The sequence below is a fragment of the Hyla sarda genome, chromosome 5, assembly GCF_029499605.1.
Source record: "Hyla sarda isolate aHylSar1 chromosome 5, aHylSar1.hap1, whole genome shotgun sequence".
Lineage (NCBI taxonomy): Eukaryota > Metazoa > Chordata > Amphibia > Anura > Hylidae > Hyla > Hyla sarda.
Window position 1 is genome coordinate 116,121,443 of NC_079193.1, and position 19,366 is coordinate 116,140,808.

Consider the following 19,366-nt stretch of genomic DNA (forward strand, 5'->3'; position numbering starts at 1 on the left):
CTGGTGAAATAGTGGTGGCATCTAAAATGCAAAAATCCAAACGTAGCACAACACGTTCCTTTAACGTGCCACAGCATATTACTGTGTCTGGTTAAAGGCTATGGACACCATCGAAAAACATTTTTTTTTTTTTTTTTTTTTAAAGCTTTTTTTTTTAGCTTTGGACATATAATGGTCAAAAAATGTTTTCTCTATAGGTCTTTATCAAAAAGCTAGAAATCACAGGTAAAGTGCAGAGTCCCCTTGTTTGGTGTTGCAAATAAATGGGCACCGTCATATTCAAAAACTTTTTATATGTTGTACATCTTGGCTAAACATTAACTACTTAGTAAAAATGTTTATCTCCTTTTTATAGAAATCATGACTTATAAAACAGACCACTAGGGTTCCCCATACCATTCAGAAAATAATCCTGTTCGGCTGCAGCATCAGCTTTGTCCCAGCTAAGAAAATTGTAGCCAACAGCTCTCAACTCCTCAATCACGGCACCTGCACAACGGACTGGGTGGAAGCGTTCCCGGCTCCAAAGCAGCATGCCAGGAAGGAAAGAAGAATGTCCAGCGATATACGTGCCGTGAAAACAGAAACTTCTTCATTGGATCACAAGGATCTATTCAGATCAGAATAGATCCTTAATCATGGCATGTCATGCATATAATAAAACCAAAATTTTAACTTAGGTAAACGTCACATGCAAGTGAAGTCACATTACTAAAAGCTGTGCGAGACCAAGAAAGGGGGGGGGGGAGTCCCTAAAACTAAATTTTATTGGTATGTTTTAAAAACCACCATATAATGAATGTGATTACCCATACAAAGGTGCTATTAAAATACTTTTTGCGACTGGACAACAGCGGCCATTTGCTGTCACATATATCAGTCATGCAGTATAGTATTCCTCAGGACAAAATAATCCTGTATACGACTCAATATAGGTCTGCAGGTCTGTTAGGAATACTATGATCCGGGCGACATGTGAGTAGGCTATTAAACAACTTTACTCAGTGTCCGGTGGTCTACATGTAACAGGTAATATAAAGCGCCACTTTGCTATTGTTACAGGTTCCTTCCCCAACACACTGAACGCTAATGAGCATCCCCTGTATATGTTAGTAGACTGCAGTATTGATACATACCAACGCCGTCTACGAGGTACCCCTTGGAAATGGTATATATATTTTTGCTTTCTCTCCGCAGGTGGAAACGCTCCTGAATCGCGCTCTCATGCACATATATATATATATATATATATATATATATATATGTATTGAATGTGTTAATTGGTCTGGACACCTGAGCCTATTGCATACAACATGATTTTTTTGATATCTATATATACCCATAGTTATTTTTGTTTATATAGGTTGGATGTTCCCCTGAGGATGTCCTCGGTTGACGTTTTATAGTTCTGTGGGCAGTACTTTGTGGGTATATCTGAATTTTTAGGAATATTGAATATCTGAACCCGTTGGATATATTGAGTTTTATACAGGATTATTTTGTCCTGAGGATTACTATACTGCATGACTGATATATATGACAGCAAATGGCCGCTGTTGTCTAATCGCAAAAAAGTATTTTAATAGCACCTTTATTGTTTGGGTAATCACATTTATTATATGGTGGTTTTTAATACATACCAATAAAATTTGGTTTTAGGCACTTCCCCCCCTTTTCTTGGTCTTATCTAAATAGCTGGGAATAACGATATTAATTAGTTAGCATATAACCCTATCTTATATGTAAATTTGTAAAAGCTTTGTTAAGAACCCTCTATAAGACATGAAATGGAGTGGAACTGCATAGAGTAGAATGTATAAGGAATGACAGGTACGTATTATTTAAACTAAAACCAAATAAGGGGTATAGAAATCCTAAGACATGGATCCAGATAGATAATACCCATAACAATAAATAGTATACTAAAAGGTAATTATAAGGTTGTGTCCCAGATTTATGCTGTTCGACTGTCTGGTGCCTAAAACAAAAATTCAGTAAGACCCTTGGTTAAGAAATTTTCTCCTCAAATCCCCACCCCTAATAATATTGTTTACCCTCTTAATATCACTAACATATAGTGTGAATACATCTCCATTTTGGACGTCTCTAAAATGTCTTGAAATTGACAACACATTGAATTGTTCACTTTTCACATCTGAAATATGAAGTCTAATTCTAGTTTTAAAACAATTAGATGTACAACCCATATAGTGGCAGTGGCACTCAGTGCATGCCGCTAAATATATATAGAACAGAAGCAGTATTACAATTGATGAAGCTTCTATTAAAAAATATTTTACCACTATGAAAAGATTCAAAGCTGTTGGAAACCAATATGTGATTACCGGTAAGATACTGTTTGTGTCTACACTTCTATTTACCAGGATGATGTAACCAAGGTCTAGTAGATTGTTTTTAAAAACAAACTAGAAGAAAGACCACATCTAGACAGAGGCAGCTTTTCCATTAGGCCACTGCTTAGGGCCTCCCGCTGGTGGGGGCCTCGCTCTGGCCAAGGCCCCCGTCGACAGATCAAGCCCTAAGTGGTCTAATGGAAGAGCCGTGACTGCCACTTAGCCGCTCTGCCACTTTAAAAGAAGTGGTTCCTGGGGCTGCTGAGCAAACACGCGTGACGCGTGCAAACACGTCACCTATGTCCCAGCCCCCGGAGCACAGGGGAGAAAGAAGGAGCGCCGGCCCTCAGCACCATCATGTCCGTGGCTGCCTGCTGCCTGTTTCAGGTGTGTCCTCAGTGACCTCGAAATACCCCACCTCTGTACTGGTCGACGCGTGACGGGCGCAGGGGGGTTGGTTGAGTACGGAGGATTTTGCGCCTCCCTGCTATGAAAAGTTCCTGCTTCATTCCCCTGAGGCCTGCCTGCGGAGATGATAAGAACTGTACTGGTGGGGGTGGAGATCATCTAGTAATCCTGTTGAGGTAATTCAACAGTTATGGCAGCGTCAGTTATGGCAGCATCAAGGCCAAGGGGGTCTTTTCTAGGTCTTGCCCAGATTACATTACCACTGACCTCCAGCTATTGCAAAACTACAACTCCCAGCATGCTCCCAATGGCTGTATGGGCATGCTGGGAGTTGTAGTTTGCAACAGCGGGATACACCCTGTTTGGAAAACATAGAAAGATAGATAGATACATAGATATGACATAGATAGATAGATATGAGATAGATATGAGAGATAGATATGTATGAGAGATAGATAGATGTCAGAGATAGATAGATGTCAGAGATAGATGTCAGAGATAGATAGATAATCTATCACATATCTATTTATCTATATCTATCTCATATCTATCTATCTATGCTTCCCAACAGTGTGCCTCCAGCTGAGTTGTAGTTTTGCAACAGCTGGAGGCACCTTGGTTGGGAAACACTGCTCTATCTACAGTTATGGCCGTAAATGTTGGCACCCCTGAAATTTTTCTAGAAAATTAAGTATTTCTCACAGAAAAGGATTGCAGTAACACATGTTTTGCTATACACATGTTTATTCCCTGTGTGTGTATTGGAAGTAAACCAAGAAAGGGAGGAAAAAAAGCTAATTGGACATAATGTCACACCAAACTCCAAAAATGGGCTGGAAAAAATTATTGGCACCCTTTCAAAAATGGTGGAAAAATAAGATTGTTTCAAGTATGTGATGCTCCTTTAAACTCCCCTGGGGCAAGTAATAGGTGTGGGCAATATAAAAATCACTCCTGAAAGCAGATAAAAAAAGGAGAGAAGTTCACTTAGTCTTTGCATTGTGTGTATGTGTGCCACACTAAGCATTGACAACAGAAAGAGGAGAAGAGAACTATCTGAGGACTTAAGAACCAAAATTGTGGAAAAATATCAACAATCTCAAGGTTACAAGTCCATCTCCAGAGATCTAGATATACCTTTGTCCACAGTGCGCAACATTATCAAGAAGTTTGCAACCCATGGCACTGTAGCTAATCTACCTGGGCGTGGACAGAAGAGAAAAAAATATGAAAGATGTCAATGCAGGATAGTCCGGATGGTGGATAAGCAGCCCCAAATAAGTTCCAAAGATATTCAAGCTGTCCTGCAGGCTCAGGGAGCATTAGTGTCTACGCTAACTACCGTATTTATCGGCGTATAACACGCACTGGCGTATAACACGCACCCCCATTTTAATAGGGAAATTTAAGTAAAAAAAAAATACATATAAGATAAATGAAAGACTAAATGCCATATCATCCCTCTAACTTTGATTTTGCCTGAACTTCAGTTTGATTGCCCCTTACAGTGCCACATGATTCCTCCCCTTTTATCATCCCGTGTGCCACATTTACACCCCCCCTTACCCTCTCATCATTCCCCACTGTCTTATCATTCCCACACCCCTCTCTTATCATGCCCCCCTCTAATCATGCCATTTTCTCACCATGCCCCCTCTCATCATGCCCTCTTCTCACCATGCCCCCTTCTCACCATGCCCCCCTCTCATCATGCCCCCTCTCACCATGCCCCCCTCTCATCATGCCCCCTCTCACCATGCCCCCTCTCATCATGCCCCCTCTCACCATGCCCCCTCTCATCATGCCCCCTCTCATCTTGCCCCTTTCTCATCATGCCCCCTCTCATCATGCCCCCTCTCATCATGCCCCCTCTCACCATGCCCCCTCTCATCATGCCCCCTTCTCATCATGCCCCCTTCTCATCATGCCCCCTTCTCACCATGCCCCCTCTCATCTTGCCCCCTTCTCACCATGCCCCCTCTCATCATGCCCCCTTCTCACCATGCCCCCTCTCATCTTGCCCCCTTCTCACCATGCCCCCTCTCATCTTGCCCCTTTCTCATCATGCCCCCTCTCATCATGCCCCCTCTCATCATGCCCCCTTCTCACCATGCCCCCTCTCATCTTGCCCCCTTCTCATCATACCCCCTCTCACCATGCCCCCTTCACATCATGCCCCCTCACATCATGCCCCCTTTTCATCATCCCCTTTCCCTCCGTTTTTGATATATATATTTTTCCCATCTTCCTTACTTAGCCGCGCTCGGCAGGCCAGGCCCGGTGTCGGGTCTTGCGGGCTGCGGTCAGTGAAGCTGGATGAGTGACGTCCTCTGCCAGCTGCACAGCATCAGGGACGTCACTCATCATTCGCTGCATCCGCCGCTGGTCAGTGTGGTCGCCGCTGGCAGCCCAACCGCAGCCACCTTAGAATAGTCACAGCGGCAGCAGCATTGAATGAGGGACGTCCCTGATCTTGTGCAGCGGAGCTAGCAGAGGACATCACTCATCCGGCTTCACTGACCGCAGCCGACACCGGACCTGGCCTACCGAGCGCGACTAGGTAACGAAGATAAAAAAAACAAAACAATACAATAAAAAGCAGAGGGGAAAAGAAGGAAAATGTAAAAAAAAACAAAGGGGGAGCCGCGCGCTGGTCACTGATTTAAAGTGGTCGCGGCCAGGCTGCTAATCCTTAACAAGCAGCCGCTGCTGCAGCCACTTTAAGTCAGTGACAAAAAGATTTATCGGTGTATAACACGCAGGCAGACTTTTTGCCTTGAATTTAAGATTTAAAAGTGCGTGTTATACTAGGCTCCTGCGACCGTATTCCGGACCAGCTTCGAGTCTTTCTTGAGGCTAATTCCCCTGGGAGTTCCCCCATCCTGGTATGGGAGACACTGAAGGCGTATTTGAGGGGGTGCTTGCGCTCCACTATCTCCTTTCTCAAAAAGTCAGCGTCTAGGCGGGAGGAGGAGCTGGCTGGACGATGTGCGGAGCTGGAGGCCCGATACGTTGCGGACTCATCCGAGGCTAATAAGGTTGAATGGCTGTGTGCGGGGCGGCAATATATGCTGCACCTCTCAGAGAAGGCCAATAGAAAGCTGTTTTTCACAAAACAATTCTACTTTGAACATGGCAATCAATCTAGTAAGCTGTTAGCACATATAGTCAGGCAGAACTCTTCTGCCCCTGCGATTCTTAAGATAGTGGCCTCGGATGGGTCCGAGCTGTTGGGGGTTGCGGACATTGCGCGTTGCTTTGCCACATACTACTCTAATCTTTATTCTTCACAGGTGCAATATGGTGCTGAGGAGTTAGACACCTACCTGGACGGTATTGACTTTCCGGTACTATCGGATAGTGATCGGATGATGTTGGAGGCCCCCCTCTCCTTACTGGAGATTCAGGATGCCATGGGGGACATGACTAAGGGTAAATCTCCGGGCCCTGATGGCCTTCCACTGGAGGTTTACTTGCGGTATTCCGACATGCTCCTTCCTTCTCTGCTTGCAATGTTTGAACGGGCATTTGAGGATGGTATTCTACCTGCCTCTATGTATGAGGCAACCATAGTTGTCCTCCTAAAACCTGATAAAAATCCTGTGGAGTGCGGTTCTTACAGACCCATTTCGCTGCTGAATCTGGATTATAAGGTGCTTACGAAAGTTTTAGCTAACCGATTGAACAAGGTAATCCTATCCATAATTCACCCAGATCAATCCGGCTTTATGCCTGGCAAATCCACATCCGATAACATCCGTAGGGTACAGGCGGCTGTCCAGGTGGGAAACGCTCTGGGGGGAGATTGGGCTTTGGCGTCGCTGGACGCCGCCAAGGCCTTTGATTCCGTGGAATGGGGTTATTTGCAGGCTACCCTTGTTAAATTTGGTTTTGGTCCTAACTTTAGAAAATGGGTGTCCCTCCTGTACAGATGCCAGCAGGCCCAGATCCTGGTGAATGGTGTGTGTTCCTCCCCATTTGCTCTCGGCCGGGGCACACGTCAGGGGTGTCCCTTGTCCCCGCTTCTGTTTGCGGTGGCAGTGGAGCCCCTCGCCCTCCGCATTCGGCAGGATCCTGGCTTCCGAGGTATGTCTACGGGGGGCCGGGAGGAGCGCATAGGCCTCTATGCCGATGATATGGTGTTATTCCTCTCTGACCCTACATTGATGCTTCCTTATGTCATGACACTCATGGACCGATTTGGGTATTTCTCTGGTCTACTCATCAACTGGACTAAGTCTGCAGTGATGCCGCTTCTGTCTAGGGATTGGCCCCCGGTAATGAATGGCCTCCCGGTGGTTTCCTCATTTAAGTATTTGGGGGTGCACATTCACAGAGATCCTTTGCTTGACCTGTCCGCCAACATACTCACTCTACTTCCTTATGTTAAAGCGAAGTTCCGGGTGTGGACCACGCTCCCATTGTCGGTCGCTGGCCGTATCAATCTTATTAAACTCATTGTCTTACCTAAGTGCCTTTATGCGCTGGAGCATGCCTCAGTGCCTGTACCTAGACACTTCTTTGATTCTCTTCACTCCCTTCTTTCACCATTTATTTGGGGCCCCAATAGACCTAAAATTCGGCTAACCACGTTACAACGCCCCAAGTTGGCGGCGGGAATGTCACTCCCTGATTTTTATTTATATTATTTGGCCGGTCAACTTCGGTATATCAGGCACTGGATCTCTGGGGATGTGGTGCCGGACTCCGAACAGTCCCTAGCTAGGTCTGTCCCGGTAATGACCCTTAGGATGCTGCTAGATAGCCCTGTCCTGGGTGGTAGAGCTTATCTCCAACTTCATAAGCTGGCTATAAAGGTATGGCGGGCTGTTAAGGGGATATATGGATATACTGACATCGCTGAGGATACCCCTCTATGGCATAATCCTCAACTTCCTCAAGTGAGCGATGCTCTGGACCCAGTCTTCTGGCAGAACGCGGGGGTGCTCACCTTGGGGCATGTTTATCGTGACAATGTGCTCTGTTCATTTGATCAGTTGCAATCCAGTCATGCTCTTCCCAGAAACAGTTTTTTTAAATACCTCCAGCTCCGACACGCCCTGAATGCCCAGTTCCCAATGGGGAGCCCATTGATATCAGCGTTTCCCCTCATTGGGGTTCTGAAGTCACAGGGTCCCAGGGGGCTGGTGTCCATCCTGTACACGCACCTTATTCAGGCCAAGAACTCCCGCAATCCAGTACCGGCGGTCCGGCATTGGGAATCCCATATCCCTAATTTGACTAAGGATGTATGGGAGGACATTTTTTCCTCCCACATGTTAGTGTCCCCGGCGGCGAATAATAAATTGATCCAATTGAACATTATACACTATAGTTATATCACTCCTTTAAGGCTCAATAGAATGGGTCGTTCAGACTCCGATGCTTGTCATCGTTGTAGCGCTTCCAGGGCAGACTTTTGGCATTTGATTTGGGCCTGCCCATATATCGCGGCTTTCTGGCATGCAGTGCTCACTTTTTTAGCTACTCTGGCTCAACCTTCCCTATCTCTTGATCCTTTGATCTGCCTTTTTGGTGTCTTAGATGAAGAGATATGGACACATCACGTACGTACGTTTTTGCGGGAAACTCTGTTCTTGGCCAGGAAGGCTATTGCTCTTAAATGGATGGACCCCGGCTCTCCTACCCTGACTCAATGGAAGGCTATGGTAAATGCTACATTGCCTTTCTCACACATAGTGTACAAAAATAGGAAGTGCCCGGGTAAATTTTATTCTGTGTGGGGTGGTTGGTGTTCCTCTCCCTTGACTCAATGCTCGTATTCTGTGACCCCCTCTGGGACAGTGTAAGATACATTGATGCTATGCTTGCTATCTGTGGTCTCTACTAACCTTTGTTTCTCTTTCTGTGTACGTTTGTCGATTCTTTTTCTACCTACTTGGATGCGTGGGTGCCTTTCGGGATTATTTATCATGGGTTATTTGATGGTACCTCTAACTAGTGATAGTATTGGTGCTCCTCGCGGGATGGTATACGATTGCTAATTTTGGCGAATGTTCGCCTTCTTGTTCTATTTTGTTTTCAGTTTACCTACCTCAGTTGGGTAGTGTTTTATGACTTCGATGTTTACCATGTGATGTAACCTGGAGTATCCTGTCGCTTGCATTCTGTAACTTGATGTATGGTCTCATGACCCTTTTCTATGTACTGTAGATATGCTTCATGTTCACTTTAATGGGCCTGTGGTCTAAAGTTATTTACTTTTCAATAAAACGAATTTAAAAAAAAAAGTGCGTGTTATACGCCGATAAATACGGTATCTATCAACATTTAAATTAAATGAAACATTATGGCAGGAGACCCAGGGGGACCCCACTGCTGACACAGAGACATAAAAACAAAGACTACATTTTGACAAAATGAACTTGAGTAAGCCAAAAGCCTTCTGGGAAAACATCTTGTGGACAGATGAGACCAAGATAGAGCTTTTTGGTAAAGCACATAATTCTACTGTTTACCAAAAACGGAAGGAGGCCTACAAAGAAAAGAACAAAGTACCTACAGTGAAATATGGTGGAGATTCAATGATGTTTTGGGTTTGTTTTGCTGCCTCTGCCACTGGGTGCCTTGAATGTGTGAAATGCATCATGAAATCTGAGGATTACCAACGGATTTTGGGTGGCTCTGTACAGCCCAGTGTCAGAAAGCTGGGTTTGCGTCCAAGATCTTGGTTTGCACCCAGAAATGGATGGCAACAAAGCTCTGGAGAGTTCTGAAGTGGCTAGCAATGAGTCCAGATCTAAATCCCATTGAACACCTGTGGAGAGATCTTAAAATTGCTGTTGGGAAAAGGAGCCGTTCCAATAAGAGAGACCTGGAGCAGTTTGCAAAGGAAGAGTGGTCCAACATTCCAGCTGAGAGGTGTAAGAAGCTTATTGATGGTTATAGGAAGCGACTGATTTCAGCAATTTTTTCCAAAGGGTGTGCAACCAAATATTAAGTTTCATTTTACCACTAATTTTTTCCAGCCCATTTTTGGAGTTTGGTGTGATATTATGTCCAATTTGCTTTTCTGCCTCCTTTTTTGGTTTAGTTCCAATACACACGGGGAATAAACATGTGCATAGCAAAAAATGTGTTACTGCAATCCTTTTCTGTGAGAAATACTTCATTTTTCTTGAAAAATTTCAGGGCTGACAACATTTACAGCCATGACTGTATCTCAAATCTATCTATGTATCTCTTATCTGTCTTTCTGCCTGTGTTTCCCAACCAGGGTGCCTCCAGCTGCTGCAAAACCAACTCCCAGCATGCATGGAGAGCCTTCAGCTGTATGGGAATACTGGGAGTTGTAGTTTTGCAACAGCTGGAGGGCCCCTCTTTGGCCAACACTAATCTATCTATCTTGGCTCCAGGCCAAAAGGGGTTGTGTCCTAAAGGAGTTAAAATATCAATTTATAGTATACACATGGGTGGGTGCATGGGGGCCCCATGATCATCTATTGCCCAGGGCCCCAAGAGTCGTCAGTCCACCCCTGCACCACGGTATATAAACACAGACAGTGTTTGGCAGTGCAGCCGCAGCAGCCTCCTGTGCCCTTTCCCCCACCACCACGCTCCACTATTCTGTTGGTGCCGGCAACAAAAACATTACACAGTCATGATAACACTGACTGTGCCCTGGCTGGCCCATGCCACCCGTAACACCCATCATGCTATTTGTGACAACACAGCTTAACCCTGTACTTTGCAACACTGCTTCCCCCTGTATTGTGACTACTGTGTATATTAACCATGTACTGTGATGGTGCTGTGCACATTAACCCTGTACTGTGACTTACAGTACAGGGTTAATATGCACAGTGACATCACAATACAGGGTTAATATATACCGTGAAATCTCAGTACAGGGTTAATATGCACAGTGATGTCACAGTACATGGTTGAAGGGGCTATCCGACTGCAGGGTTTTATTTTCAGAACTATGCCCATACCTTGCATATAATAAAAAAATAAACCTGTATTCACCTCCAGCACTCCTACGGGGCCTCTGGTGTCCTGTTCGGTCCCTGAGTGCAATCCTCTTCCTGAGAGAAAGTGTAACGATTGGGCCTGAAGTGACACAGATGCCCAGAGTGTCACACTGCCACTGGGTCAATCACTGGCCGCAGCAATGTCCTACCTTGTCCAGTGATTGACCTAATGGCAGTATGACACACTGGGTCCTGGTGTCACTCCTGGCCCAGGCATCACACTTTCTCTCAGGAACAGGATCACAGTCTGGGACCGGAGCAGGACACCTGAGGCACTGCAGGAGCACTGGAGCTAAGCACAGGTTTATTTTTTTATGTACTAGATATGGGCATAGTTCTGAAAATAAAACCCTCCAGCCAGATAACCCCTTTAATATATACACAGTGATGTTGGATCAGATCACCATGGGAGGTCTGCAGAAAATAATGCATGGCCTCATGTTCGAGTTTTGCCTAAGGCCTCACAAAGTCACGAGCCGCCTTTGCGTCTAGATACAATCTGAACATTAGTTTTGTCCAGATTATGTAGGGTAATTTTCAAATATAGGCAAATATCTCTGAAAAATCTTCTCAATATACAAAAACTGGTAAAGTTTTATTTTTCTATTGAAGCCTATTGTAAGAGCGTTTATTAGAGGAGTCAGTCCCTTTTTAAACATGTTGCTCTATCACAGGCTTTTGATTGGACAGAATCACTATACCCTCTCTCTTTTAGTCTATTATATGGATGTACTGATTCTTTCTCAAAAATATTTTCATTAGAACAATTTCTTCTCAAACATACCCATTCCCCATAGGGAATATTATTAACTACATGTCTAGGATGGCATGACCTAGCTTGTAGTATCGTCTTACCCATGGTTTCCTTGTACCGGCCAACGTATTTTATAGACGGGGGAAAAAAAAAGATTACTGTCAGAAATAATAAGGTGGGCGTGACCTTAACCAGGGGCTAGAGGCAGGAGTCAACTCAATGTCTCACCCAAGGATCTAATAATGGCCACAATGGGTAGGAGGCGAGGTGGAAAAAACACTTTGTGTGCTTTTTTCCAGGCGAAATCACAGGTAGGACAAAGTCCCTTAAGTGAGGGTGGGACTAGCACTCCTCTGTGTTTACTATTGTTCTATCAGACTCCTGTCTGAAAACAGAAAGAAGAGGGTTACAGAACAGCCTGCAGTGATTAGATGAAGAGACCCAGCACTGTACAGCAGACTCAGGGAGGAAGATGAGTCATGCAGATTGAGGGCAAGAAATGGACATGCCTCCTCCACAAAAACCAAGTGAGCAACAGAAAGAAGGTACTTGTAAAATAAATATAGGAGCTCGACTTTTTTTTTTTTTTTTTTTGGGGGGGGGGGGGGGGGGGGGGATATGACAGGTATTCTTTAACCCCTTAAGGGCCAGGCCCATTTTGGTGTTAAAGGGTACCTCTCATCAAATAAACTTTTGATATATTTTAGATTAATGAATGTTGAATAACTTTCCAATAGCATGTTAGTGAAAATATGCTTCTTTCTATTGTATTTTTCCCGATCAGTCCTGTCAGCAAGCATTTCTGACTCAAGCTGGAGTCCTAAATACTCAGAGCTGCCAGCCTGCTTTATTCACAGCCAAACAGGCTGTGAACAAAGCAGGCTGGCAGCTCTGAGTGTTCTCCTTTGTGAACAAAGCAGACTGGCAGCTCGTAGTGTTTAGGACTCCAGCATGAGTCTGAAATGCTTTCTGCCAGGACTGGTAGGGAGACCCCTAGTGGTCATTTCTTCAAAGTGGAAAATTAAATAGAAAGATGCATATTTTTTAATAACATGCAATTGTAAAGTTATTCTGCATACATTAATCTATAATATATCAAAAAGAGAGGTACCCTTTAAGGACCAGAGCATTTTTTGCACATCTGACCACTGTCACTTTAAGCATTAAAAACTCTGGGATGCTTTTACCTTTCATTCTGATTCAGAGATATTTTTTTCGTGACATATTCTACTTTATGTTAGTGGTAAAATTTCATCAATACTTGCATCATTTCTTGGTGAAAAATTCAAAAATATGATGAAAAAATTGTAAATTTTACATTTTTCTAACTTTGAAGCTCTCTGCTTGTAAGGAAAACAGACATTCCAAATCAATTATATTTTGATTCACAAATACAATATGTCTACTTTATATTAGCATCATAAAAGTGACGTGTTTTTACTTTCGGAAGACATCAGAGGGCTTCAAAGTTCAGCAGCAATTTTCAAATTTTTCACTAAATTTTTAAAATCAGAATTTTTCATGGACCAGTTCAGGTTTGAAGTAGATTTGAAGGGCCTTCATATTAGAAATACCCCACAAATTACCCCATTATAAAAACTGCACACCTCAAAGTATTTATAACTACATTCAGTAAGTGTGTTAACCCTTTAGGTGTTTCACAGGAATAGCAGCAAAGTGAAGGAGAAAATTCAAATTCTTCATTTTTTACATTCGCATGTTCTTTTAGAACCAGTTTTTGAATTTTTACAAGGGGTAAAAGGAGAAAAATCCTCTCACAATTTGTAACCCAATTTCTCTCAAGTAAGAAAATACCTCATATGTGTATGTCAAGTGTTCGGCGGGCGCAGTAGGGGGCTCAGAAGGGAAGGAGCGACAATGGAATTTTGGAGAGTGAGTTTTTCTGAAATGGTTTTTGGGGAGCATGTCACATTTAGGAAGCCCCTATGGCACCAGAACAGCAGAAAATCACCCACATGGCATACCATTTTGGAAACTACACCCCTTAAGGCATGTAACAAGTGGTCCAGTGAGCCGCAACACCCTACAGGTGTTTGACGACTTTTCGTTAAAGTCGGATGTGTAAATGAAAGAAAATATTTTTTTCACTAAAGTGCAGTTTTTTTTCACAAATTTACCATTTTTACAAAGGGTAATGGGAGAAAATGCCCCCCAAAATTTCTCACCCCATCTCTTCTGAGTATGGAAATACCCCATCCTGGGACATAAAATGCTCTGCGGGCGAACTACAATACTAAGAAGAGAAGGAGTCACATTTGGCTTTTGGAAACAAAATTTTGTTGAAATGGTTTTGGGGGGCATGCCCTATTTAGGAATCCCCTATGGTGCCAGAACAGCAAAAAAAAAAAACACATGGCATACTATTTTGGAAACTACACCCCTTAAGGAACGTAACAAGGGGTACAGGGAGCCTTAACACCTCACAGGTGTTTGACGACTTTTTGTTAAAGTTGGTGTGTAAATGAAAAAAATTTTTTTTCACTAAAATGCAGTTTTTTCTCAAATGTTACATTTTTTTACAAGGGATAGTAGGAGTAAATTACCCCCAAAATTTGTAACTGCATTTCTTCCGAGTATGGAAATACCCCATGTGTGGACGTCAAGTGCTCTGCTGGCGCACTACAATGCTTAGAAGAGAAGGAGCGCCATTGAGCTTTTGGAGAGTGAATTTGTTTGGAATGGAAGTCAGGAGCCATGTGCGTATACAAAGCCCCCGTGGTGCCAGAACAGTGGACCCCCCCCCCCCCACACACACACATGTAACCCCATTTTGGAAACTACACCCCTCACAGAATTTATTAAGGAGTGCAGTGAGTATTTACACCCCACTGGCGTTTGACAAATCTTTGGAACAAAGTGCTGAGCAAATTACAAAAAATAAATTTTTTATTTTCACGGACCACTGCTCCAAAAATCTGTCAGACACCTGTGGGGCGCATATGCTCACTGTACCCCTTATTACATTTAATGATGGGTGAAGTTTCCAAAATGGGGTCACATTGCTCTGGCACTATGGGGGCTTTGTAAACACACGTGGCCATCAATTCCAGACAAATTTTCTCTTCAAAATCCCAAAGGTGCTCCTCCTCTTCTGAGCATTGTAGTTCGCCCGCAGAGCACTTTACATCCACATATGGGGTATGTTCTTACTCAGAAGAAATGGGGTTACACATTTTGGGGGGCTTTTTTCTAATTTTCCCTTGTGAAAATGAAAAATATTGGCTAACACCAGCATTTTCCATTTTCCCATGCAACTTTAACGAAAATTTGTCAAACACCTGTGGGGTGTTAAGGCTCACTATACCCCTTGTTACGTTCCGTGAGGGGTGTAGTTTCCAAAATGGGGTCACATGTGGGTATTTATTTTTTTGTGTTTATGTCAGAACCGCTGTAAAATCAGCCACCCCTGTGCAAATCAGCAATTTAGGCCTGCAAAGCTCCAGCTATTTCAAAACTACAACTCCCAGCATGTACTTACAGACCGTGCATGCTGGGAGTTGTACTTTTGCAACAGCTGGAGGCACACTGGTTGGAAAACCTTCAGTTAGGTTCTGTTACCTAACTCCGTATTTTCCAACCTGTGTGTCTCCAGCTGTTGCAAAACTACAACTCCCAGCATTTACTGATCGCCGAAGGGCATGCTGGGAGATGTAGTTATGAAACAGCTTGAGGTACGCAACTACAACTCCCAGCATGCCGAGACAGCTGTTTGCTGTTTGGGCATGCTGGGATTTGCAGTTTTGCAACATCTTGAGGGCTACAGTTTTAGAGAACACTGCAAAATGATCTTCAAACTGTGGTCCTCCAGCTGTTGCAAAACTACAAATCCCAGCATGCCCAGACAGCAAACAGCTGTTTGGGCATGCTAGGAGTTGTAGTTTTGCAAGATCTGGAGGGCTACAGTTTAGAGACCACTGCACAGTGATCTCCAAACTGTGGCCCTCCAGATGTCGCAAAACTACAAATCCCAGCATGCCCAGACAGCAAACTGCTATGTGGGCATTCTGGGAGTTGTAGTTTTGCAAGATCTAAGGAGCCACATTTAAGAGACCACTGCACAGTGATCTCCAAACTGTAGCCCTCCAGCTGTTGCAATACTACAAATCCCAGCATGCCCACAACGCAAACAGCTGTCTGGGCATGCTGGGAGTTGTAGTTTTGCAACATTTAGAAGGCTACAGTTTAGAGACCACTGTATAGTGGTCTCAAACTGTAGCCCTCCAGATGTTGCCAGGTAACTCACAGGCTTCCGTAGGATCCAGGGAGCCACGTTGCCATCCTCTTCTGCAGCCCATCGTCGCCTGCTGCCGCATCCGATAGGCAAGTGATACTTCAGCGCCGGTCCCTGACGGTTTCCCCGTCCTGCCTCGCCTATTGTGGGTGGGCAGAACGGGGAAACCGAAAGTTAACCCCCCTGCCCCCGATCTGCTATTGGTTGTCGCTTTTAGACAACCAATAGCAGGGATAGGAGGGGTGGCACCCATGCCACCTCACTCCTATCCCTTCAGAGGGATCGAAGGGGTCTTCGACAACCCCGATCCCACTTATTTTACGGGTCACCATAGACCCATATGACCCGGGATTAGCGCAAATCGCAGGTGTGAATTCGCCGAAGTGGGGGGGGGGGGGGGGGGGGCTGGGGGGGGTTTGTTAGTCTAATGACCCCTGTGGGCATTTGGGGGTGCCTGCTGATCAATATCAGCAGTCACCCCGGTCTTCCCAAAATTCCCACGGACCTATGCGTACGTCCTTGGTCCTTATGTGGTTAAACTAAATAGGATAATAATTGAGGTCAGTTTTTTTTTTTTTATTACTACTAAAACCCAGCAATTGTGGCAGGAGTGTGGCTGTGATTGCACAACAGTATATTAGGGTACCTCAACTTGCATCAAAGTCCAAGAGGGAGTATATCACATCTGTTTTTTTGTAACAATTAAATGTGGCATTACTTACCTTTATACTGTTTTTAAACAAAAAGCTTGGTGTAGAAAACCCTCTTTTTTTATCTAAAGGTTCACTGAAAATAACTATTTGTTCAAACAAGAAGACCCGTCTTTCTTTGCACTGTGGTCCTGCATCTTGATTAGTGACAAGAAAAGTATCTTGAAGCAACAGCTTTCCTTGAGCTACAATTTTGCCCTGTTTGAAAACAAAGAATAATTGAAAAAATACTTTTAGGTACCATGGTAGTGTTTTTGATTTGACATTTTTTTAAATAAAAAAAATAAAAAGTATACAGCTTTAGACTATAACATAGCTAATTGAGAAAATGGTAAGATCGTACATAGCGGTCATTGAGGGAAAAGGTGCCTACTGCAAAATATCTAAAATATAAAACTATTCTGGTTTAAAGACTTTTCTGTTTGTTATTTAATTTCATATGTACAGTACATTGCCTCATAATCTTCAATAAACAAGGTAGAAAAAAAGCCATGGAATTAATAGGGGTGTCCAAACTTTTGACTGGTACTGTATATAATCGATACTGTATCTACACTACGTGCTAAACATAACGAAAGTTGTATTATTGCAGATTAGATTAATAAGTGAACAACTACAGTGCTCTCCACCAATCTTAAATGTTAATAAGCCTTCAACCTGAATATTTAAAAAATAAAAGTGAGGATTTGGCTTTCTTAGAAGAAAATCTAGGTGTGCAGAATTGTTGGGCAACTATTAGTGTGCAGAATTATTATGCAACTAAATGAAACATGAAAACTGTCTCTGTTAACCCCTTAAAGACATTTTGACCTTAAAGGAGATATCGAGTGCTGAAAAACTTATCCCCTAAGGATAGGGGATAAGTTTCAGATTCTGGGAGTCCAACTGCTGGGGCCCCCCAGCGATCTCTTGTATGGGGGCCCCGGCAGCCCACGAGAAGGGGGCGAGTTGACCACTGCACGAAGCGGCAGCTGACACACCCCCTCAATACAACTCTATGGCAGAGCCGGAGCGCTGTCTTCGGCAATAGCGATGTATTGAGGGGGCATGTTGGCCGCCGCTTCGTGCAGTGGTCAACTCCTGCTATCTGGCCAGCGAGCCGGGGCCCTGTACAGGAGATCGCGGTCGGACTCCCCGCGATCTGAAACTTATCCCCTATCCTTAGGAAGTTTTTCAGCACTGGACTACCCCTTTAAGGACACAGCCATTTTTTGCAAATCTGACCACCTTCACCATTAATAACTCTGGGATGCTTTACTTATGAATTTGATTCAGAGATTTTTTTTCCGTAACATATTGTACTTTACTATAGTGCTAAATTTTTTATGAAAAACTCCAAGATTTCATGAAAATTTTGAAAATGTAGCATTTTTCTAACTTTGAAACTCTCTGCTTGTAAGGAAAATGGACTTGCCAAATAAATTATATATTCATTCACATATACAATATGTCTACTTTATGTTGGCATCATAAAGTTGAAATGTTGTTACATTTTTAAAGACATTAGAGGGCTTCAAAGTTTAGCAATTTTCAAAATTTTCTCAAAAAATTCAAAATCTTAATTTTTCATGGGCAAGTTCTGTTTGAAGTGGATTTGAGGGGCCTTTCTGTGAGAAATCCCCCATAAATGACCACATTGTAGAAACTGCACCCCTCAAAGTATTCAAAATGACATTCAGAAATTTTAACCCTTTAGGTGTTTCACAGGAATAGCAGCAAGTGGAAGAAAAAACTCCAAATCTCAATTTTTTGCAGTAACATGCTCTTTTAGCCCCATGTTTTTCAATTTAACAAGTGGTATAAGGAGAAAAAGGCCCCTAAAATTTGTAACCCAATTTCTCTCGAGTATGGAAATACCTCAGATGTGGATGTAAAGCGCTCTGCGGGTACACTACAGGGCTCAGAAGGGAAGGATCAACTTTCGGATTTTCGAGAGAGACTTTTGCTGAAATGGTTTTTAGGGGGAATGACACATTGTGCCAGAAAAGCAAAAAAAAAAAAAAAAAAAAAAAAAAAAAAAGGCACATGGCACACTATTTGGGTAACTACACCCCCCAAGGAATGTAACAAGGGGTAGAGTAAGCCCTAACGCCCCACAGGTGTTTGATTAATTTTTGTTGAAGTTGGAAGTGAAAATGAAAAATTTGATTTTTTTTTCACTAAAATGCTGGTGTTACCCCCAATTTTTCATTTTCACAAGGGGTAATAGGAGAAAAAGCCACCAAAATTTGTAACCCCGTCTCTTCTGAGTATGGAAATACCTCATATGTGGACATAAAGTCCTCTACCAGCGCACTACAATTCTCAGACTAAATGGAGCAAAATCTTGCTTTTGGAGAGAGAATTAGGGTGCATGTTGCATTTAGGAAGCCCCCATGGTGGCAGAACAGCAAATAACACCCCACATGGCATATTATTTAGGAAACTACGATCCTCAAGGAACGTAACAAGGGGTACAGTGAACCTTTACCCCAACAGGTGTTTGACAAAATTTCATTAAAGTTGGATGTGAAAATGAAGAATTCGATTTTTTTCACAAAAATGCTGGTGTTACCCCAATTTTTTCATCTTCACAAGGGGAAATAGAATAAAAAGACCCCAACCCCCCCCCCCCCCCCCACAATTTTTTTTTAACTACTTTTCTTCTGAGTATGAAAATACCCCATATGTGGATGTAAAGTGCACTGTGGGTGCACAACAGGGTGCATAAGAGAAGGAGTGTTATTGGGCTTTTGGAGAGAGAATTTTGCTGGAATACAAGTCAAGGGCCCTGTGCGTTTAAAATGCCCCCATGGTGTCAGAACAGTGACTCCCCCCCCCCCACGTGACCCCATTTTGGAAAGGACACCCTACACAGAATGTAATAAGGGTTGCAGTGAGCATTTACACCCCAC

The 19,366-nt window shown here is 43.5% G+C and overlaps 1 protein-coding gene across 4 annotated transcripts in view; it reads right to left on the reverse strand.

Annotated features, from left to right (window-relative positions):
- Positions 1–19,366, reverse strand: part of TRIO (trio Rho guanine nucleotide exchange factor) — a 748,009-nt gene that overhangs the window by 63,248 nt on the left and 665,395 nt on the right. For all 4 annotated transcript variants that reach the window (XM_056520137.1, XM_056520140.1, XM_056520138.1 and 1 more), the window contains exon 48: positions 16,485–16,670. In XM_056520137.1, the coding sequence (XP_056376112.1) occupies positions 16,485–16,670 (186 nt within the window). The remainder of the gene's footprint in view (positions 1–16,484; positions 16,671–19,366) is intronic.